Source organism: Meriones unguiculatus, chromosome X (assembly GCF_030254825.1).
Source record: "Meriones unguiculatus strain TT.TT164.6M chromosome X, Bangor_MerUng_6.1, whole genome shotgun sequence".
Taxonomy (NCBI): Eukaryota; Metazoa; Chordata; class Mammalia; order Rodentia; family Muridae; genus Meriones; species Meriones unguiculatus.
The window spans coordinates 98,386,200-98,393,098 of NC_083369.1; the positions used below are offsets into that span (position 1 = coordinate 98,386,200).

General features: G+C 38.1%; 1 protein-coding gene across 1 annotated transcript in view; it reads left to right on the plus strand.

Annotated features, from left to right (window-relative positions):
* The window catches only part of Adgrg4 (adhesion G protein-coupled receptor G4), a 98,145-nt gene extending 97,281 nt beyond the window's left edge, over positions 1-864 (plus strand). Inside the window, 1 exon segment of the mRNA XM_060374674.1 lies at positions 674-864. Within this exon segment, the coding sequence (XP_060230657.1) occupies positions 674-864 (191 nt within the window).
* Positions 865-6,899: the final 6,035 nt, after the last annotated feature.

Consider the following 6,899-nt stretch of genomic DNA (forward strand, 5'->3'; position numbering starts at 1 on the left):
TCCTTTTCTATCCTTAATATGTATAACTCTAGCTGTAGGTGAATGACCAAACAGAACTGGTTGAATCATGCTATGTAGTCTTAGTCTCCATAGTTGTATCGGAAAGTTAAGGGTATCCATGAAAACACTCTTTCCCTAGTCACTGACACCCATTGCACCATGGCCAGCTAACTACAGATATTTATTGCTCTTCTTGAAGACCCTGGAATATCATGGTTTAAAGACTGCCTGAGTTGTTGAATCTCCTTAGTAACTATAATAGTTGGGTCTAATTGGGAAATGTCAGTTTTGCAAAAAGGGTATTCCTGCTGCTCCAGGGATACTTCAATTCATTAGCAATATATATCATAAATGTAAATGTATTTTTCTTCACAGCAAACAGTAGCAAATACATGTTGAAAAATCTTAACACTCTTGTACCAAATAATAATCCAGGATTACCAAGAGGCCCAATGGCCTGTTTCAAAGTGCTCACAGATAATGACAATAGCTCTGCAAGAAGGACATGTGTATCTGTTGACCAGGAAGTGATGTTAGAATGAGTTCAACTATTTTTTTTCACAACTTTACTTTTTTCTACTTATTCATCACACCATTCCATGAAATTTTTGTATGCTTCTTTCTTGCCCAAAGTCCATCATGTTCCATTTAATTGTTCTTTGTTTTTATGCAGGTCACTTTGATGGTGGTCCTTATACCTTCTCTTCCTTGAGTTGTGAAGCTGTGCCTGCTTTTATAAGGAGAGCATTGCCTGCAAACATCAAAACAAATTCTATTCAGAAACAAAGATCATTTTCTATAAATGTCAGCAGAGATGCTCACCTGACTCCCAGCCCTGGACTGGGGGAAATGTTCAATTTGTAAAACAAATCTTCCTCTACTTTGTATTCTAAAGATTGTCTTGGGAAAGGAAGAATGAAATCAAATTTAATAAATATCAAGCTTGGAATAATTCTCTTCAGTGTTTTTTATTTTAAAAATCTTTTATTAAATTGAAAACATTGTGATAGATAGAAAGAAGAAAAAATAGTCCTTTTAAGATTTACTTATTCATTATGTCTTTATGAGTGTGTATCTACTTGAACGGATGTATGCCACATACATACAGGAGACCGTAGAAGACAGAAGATGGCTTCTGATCTATTGACATTAGAGTTACAAGTGGTTGTGAGTCACCTTGTGGGTGTTGGGTACTGAACTGGGGTTCTCTGCAAGAGCAGTAAAACCTGCTATTAATTGCTGAGCCACCTCTCCTGCTCCAGTGTTTTTGTTTGTTTGTTGTTTTGTTTTGTTTTTATTTTGTGAAAAGGAGATTGAAGCCTACGTATGATACATTAAGGGAGAAGTATCCATAACTTTGGGGATTTAGTTTCAAAAAATATTGTGTGTATGTCCAAAAACAACAAGCAAAGAAAAAATCAAGGTTTTTATTGCTCTGTCCTAAGAGGCAAACAATTTTAAGTGGCCAAAGTGTCAGGATCCCTAGGTGGCTGGATACCCACAGAAGAAGTAGGTAGAAAAGCCACAAATTCTGAAAAAAAAAAAATCTCTGCCTTGTTTACCTGTCATTAAAGAATTAAAACAAAACAAAACAAAACAAAAAACCCTAAAATCTCCAGCATTCAAGATTTCCTTTTGCGTTGTAACCCTTTATTTAAACATGTTCTGTGGATAGGGTGAATCATCTATTCACACATGCAAGGATTCCATGGTGGAGACTATTTCTCAGTCAAGACAGTTCCCCAGGGAGCAGCAAGCAGGGTACTGATGAGTGTAACAGAATAGAAACTAACTGAAGCCTTTGGCTCTCCATAAGAAGTGAAGGATGGGTCAGGGCAAGCATTATGAAAGGGTCTTGGACAAAAAAAGAGCCATCTGAAGATGACAAAAAATAGAAAGTGAAGTCTCATGGCTTTGTATTTCTTTGGGGTGGGTTGCATCTCTCTCTCTCTCTCTCTCTCTCTCTCTCTCTCTCTCTCTCTCTCTGTGTGTGTGTGTGTGTGTGTGTGTGTGTGTGTGTAAGGACTAACATATATGATGACCAATGTGTGCTGGATGTTATATGTCTTTGAGATGGATAGCATTAAGTTACTGTCACCCAAAAATAGAGTAATTTTGTTGCAATTTAGAAATCCAAAACACTACCACTAGCACCATCAACAAAACAATCTTTCTAGTTGGCAGTGGTGACACATGACTTTAATCTCAGCACTCACGATGTATAGGCAGATGGATCTCTGATTTTTAGGCCAGCCTAGTCTACAAAGTGAGTTTAGAACAGCCAGAGCTACACAGGGAAAGCTTATCTCAAAAAAAACCAAACCAAAACCAAAACAAACAAACAAACAAACAAACAAAAACACACTCCCCCAACCCAACAAAAACAAAACAAAAGGACAAAACAAAAATCAACCTATGCATTCTGGAAATGATTTGATTTGGGGGTGGGGATCTTTTGGCTATAAAATGTCTGCAGTCGTATTTGTTGTCAACAAGTAATAGGATCCTGATTGTTCTGCTGCTTCTGCAATGACGAGTTCACGCCTCATCTCCAATGCCCTGACATGCTGTGACAAACAGGGACATCATTTTATGTAAGAGTTCATGATTCCTGTCATGACTCTTCCTGTTAATTAGTTAAAAAATAGGCTTTCTGAAAATTAGATAACAATTTCAAATAGCAGGGATAACACAGATTAAATGTCTCTCTATTATGTGTTGATTTGCCCTTCCTGGGACACAAAATGGTTGATTCTTTTATGAAGACAGACCAAAGAAATTGTGGAAAGGAAGCCCCAGAATCTTTATACTGCTCCCAAGCAGCAATCAACACTCAACTACTCCCTTCATGCGGCCAAAAAGTAAGACATATGAAACTTAGTCTGCTATCTCTTGTAGGTGGTTGACTAGAGAACCCAGGCACACATAGAGCAATAGAGACATAGCGACTGATTAATTTATGGGTGTGGTGGAAAACAAGTGGTTTGTGGAAAAAAAATGATACATGGTATAGTTGGGCTGGAACTGGAGGGTGGTCAGCTTGAAGAAGGCAAGGCTCATTTCCAATACTACAGGCAAATAAATGCTCTTTATTCAACCCTGGCCAACAAACTCTGAAAGCTTGTTACAGGTTGCAGGGCATGTGAGCTGACTTCACATTCTCTTCTGTGTCTATGGGCATGATGCAAAAACAAAGTGGTACTGAACACTAAAGCTCAAGAGGATCTTGACCAGGACTTTAGCTTTTGTTATTTTTCTTTTCCAGATATTCAAAAGGTGACCATCTGTGGTGGCTCATCTACCCTACATCTAGGGATATGGGAAGGTGGGACAGAGTGAAAGGGCTGAGAAGATAAGGTTTCTATTTGTATTGTCAACACCTCAAGCCTATGATTAATTAGTGTGCTTCTGGTCATTGGTTTTTTTTTTTTATTAATTACACTTTATTCATTTGGTCATTGTTTTTAAGCCTAAAATTTAGGGAACAATAGAGAAAGGTCCAGGTTATACCCTTGTTGATTAGGTAAAATAAATGAAGTAGCATAAGCTCACACTTACAATGTCCAACACTTCATAAATACTCTTATTTTTCATGTTCTATCATGTCTCACATATCGTGGCTATGTGACTGAATGGTGTCAATTTGTGAATGGAGGAGAAGGAGGAGAAATAGTGCCCTTGCTATGTATTTTTCCAAGAGGGAAGACTACTGGATTTTTTTTCCCCTAAACACTCAAGGATTGAGAATCCTTGACAGTCACTGAGATATGAACAGATGGTATGTCATCCTTTCTTAGCCTGTTATGTTTAAATGAGTGGGCACAGGGTGAGAACGATAATTGCTTTCACCAATTTCTGCCAGATTTGGTCAATGGATAGATTCTTTTTTGCTTCCTCTTAACTGGAATTGTGAACAACTTTGTCTTTTCAATGTGTCCTTAGAAAATTTCACTAGAAAACTGAAGATGTCATATCAGCAAGCATTTAACTATTCTTAACTAAAGTCACAAATTAGATCTTGTATATGGTGGCGATTTCTGTTTAAATAAGCAAATGAGAGAGCAATTTTAATTCCCAGATGGAATTTGATATTGGAAAACCAGTCTATAATTAAGTTGGATAGTTAGGTCAGTTGTAAAATTAAACAATTACTCTAAGCTCATAATCCTTATGGTGTCTGTGTATGTGACTCAAAAGGCCATTATAGCCTATGAATTAATAATTATAATATATGAACTAATACGTATGAAAACTATTCATCATTTGATAGATTTGATCAAAGGAATTGATCACAATGCTTTTTAAAGGACTTTCAGCCTGAGGAAATTTTAGATAGGTTTCTACCTGATAGTTAGTCCCAAATCTCCCTTTTGTTTTTTTAGAACCTTTGAAGTTGTGAATTCTTTCTCTGGGTAATTAAAATGTAAATTATCTCCCGATATCTAGAAGCTGTTTTGGTTGTTTACCTTTGCAGTGTTGGGATGCTACATAGGGCTCTGTGCATGCTAGGCAAGTGCTCTATCACAGAATGATAGTCTAGCCCTTAGTTAGTCTTCCTTGTGTATATGTGCAGTGTTTATGTGTATTCCCATGTGTTCATGGTGAGGGCCTTCTGTGGTCGTGCCCCATTTTATTTACCTAGCCAGAGTCTCTACCTCAACTTACCAATTCTAGCTAGCCAGCTGGCCCCAGAGATGCCCTGTCTCTGACTCTGAAGTGCTGCCATACCTGCCTATGGGTTTGAGGGTCCTGCACTGTGGTCCTCAAACTTGTATGGCAAGTGCTTTATTTGCAGATCCTTCTCCCTAGTAACCTCTTAATTAAACAAAAACAAAAACAAAAAAACAGTATAACTTTGTAACCTAAGCTGCCCTGGAATTTTTGATCCTCTTGCCTCAGCCTCCCAGAAACTGGAATTGCAGATGTGAGTCACTATACTCAGGCAGAAGTTCCTTTTTAAAGACAGAAGCTATCCCTTTGCAATGAGTCATCAGGAAGACTGCTATTTCTAACTCCTAGTCTCCATGGAAAACAATGAGCCTAACTTCAAGTACATTTTTTTTTCAAACACAGATCTTCTGATCAAATGCATACCTTCTTCCTCAGCTTTCTCTACTGATTATTCTCTAGCTTGTTATAACATTTAAAACTTGTTCAGTTGTTCTGAACAGAGTTGAAGATTTCTTTTCTACTACAATAATTCTGATACTCCTACTGTAATAGTCCTAGATCAAGCCTCCCTTACCTGCTTGAGCATAAGTGTATGTTTGTCCTGAAGTCTCCAGTAACAGAAAACCAGTTGTCTTTAAACTAACCATGTTGTCCACTCCATTAATCAAGCAAAGGGACCTACTGAAAACATTGTGGCAACTAAACTCATTTGTGGTAAAGTTATAGAAACAGGCACAAAATAGGGTATAGATGTATAAAATAAAAAGCTTTATATGATTTGAGGGATACACTCCTGGCAAAAGAACGTCTCATGAAAGGAGCATTCAGAAGTATAAACAGCAATTTCTTGTTTACTATGCTTACTAAGACTCAGTCTTAGAGGACCATGTCTGACCAACTGAACTGTGCGTGGACAATGTGGCACCAAGATCTTTAAGGGGCCCTTTGCGTTTGATAATAGTAGGAAAAAAAAACTTTCTATTTATCTTTGTTCCAAGAATATCCATAGTGGAGAAGGCATTCTGCAAGAAAGTGAGCAATTGTTGGGAATGAAAATGGAGAGGCTTTTAAAAGACTAGATAGCATCATTCAATGTAGGGCTCAGTGGTGTCTCCGTAGACACACTTCTTTAGGAAAGGTAACAGCACTTAGATAAAGAAGTTTCTTTCCCAACCATCCCAATATCTCATTCATGTACTCACTTGCTTTCTCTGAGAAGGAGGTGAATCAGGAGGTACTGAGCAGGCTGATGAGTTAAGATAAGCTGCTGGGCTGCTAAAGGAGAGTGCTTATTAGAAAAGGTTATCCCTGCAGAGGGTGCTGCCTCACATCTGTAACCCTGCACTTGGGAGGCAGAGATGTAAGGGTTGCCACATGTTTGAGATAAGCCTAGTTTACATAGCAAGTTCTAAATGTTCCAGAGTTACATTTTGAGAAGGAGGAAAGGAAGGAAGGAAGGAAGGAAGGAAGGAAGGAAGGAAGGAAGGAAGGAAGGAAGGAAGGAAGGAAGAAAAGATGGAAAGATAAAAAAATAAGGTGATCTTCAGAGATTTATGGTACCAGCATAAGAAAACAAGCTTACTTGTTTTTCTCTCTGCCTTGCCACAGCTCTCTGTGTAAGTTCACACCTATGTAAACTTTTAAAAGCTCTTCTCCTGAAAGCATCAAAAGGTGTCTTCTAAGAGTTTCCCAAAATGTATGACCCCTTTAGAGGTCTTCAGCTTGAATTAGGAAAGGCTGTTGTAGTAGATGGCAAGCTAGGAGGAGTGCTGCTTATCTTTTTCATCCTCTGTGCTAATAGCATAGTACTTTCAAGGTGAGAGTCAGACTACAGCAGGAGGCAGGTGGCACTCAGGACCCCTCATTGGACAAGCCTTGTTTGCTGTATGTTAAAGTAGACTTGAGCCAATGTATGGTGGTTTAGGTCTACAGTCAAAGAACTCAGGAGGCTAAGACAGGAGATGGGTGAGTTTAAGGTCTGCCTGCAATATAGAGTAAGTTCCATGCTGTCCTCGGCTAAAAATCAAGGTCCTGGACAGCCAGAGGTACATAAAAAGACTTCCTTACAAATAAAAGGAAAAGAAAAAAAATCAAAATAAGAAAACAAAACAAAAAACAAGTGCTACAGTTTACAAAGTCCTGGATTCAATCCTTAGGACAAAAAAGATGAAAAAGATTCAAACAATAATAAAATAGGCTCCAAATAAATTGGTAATAAACAGTGACTT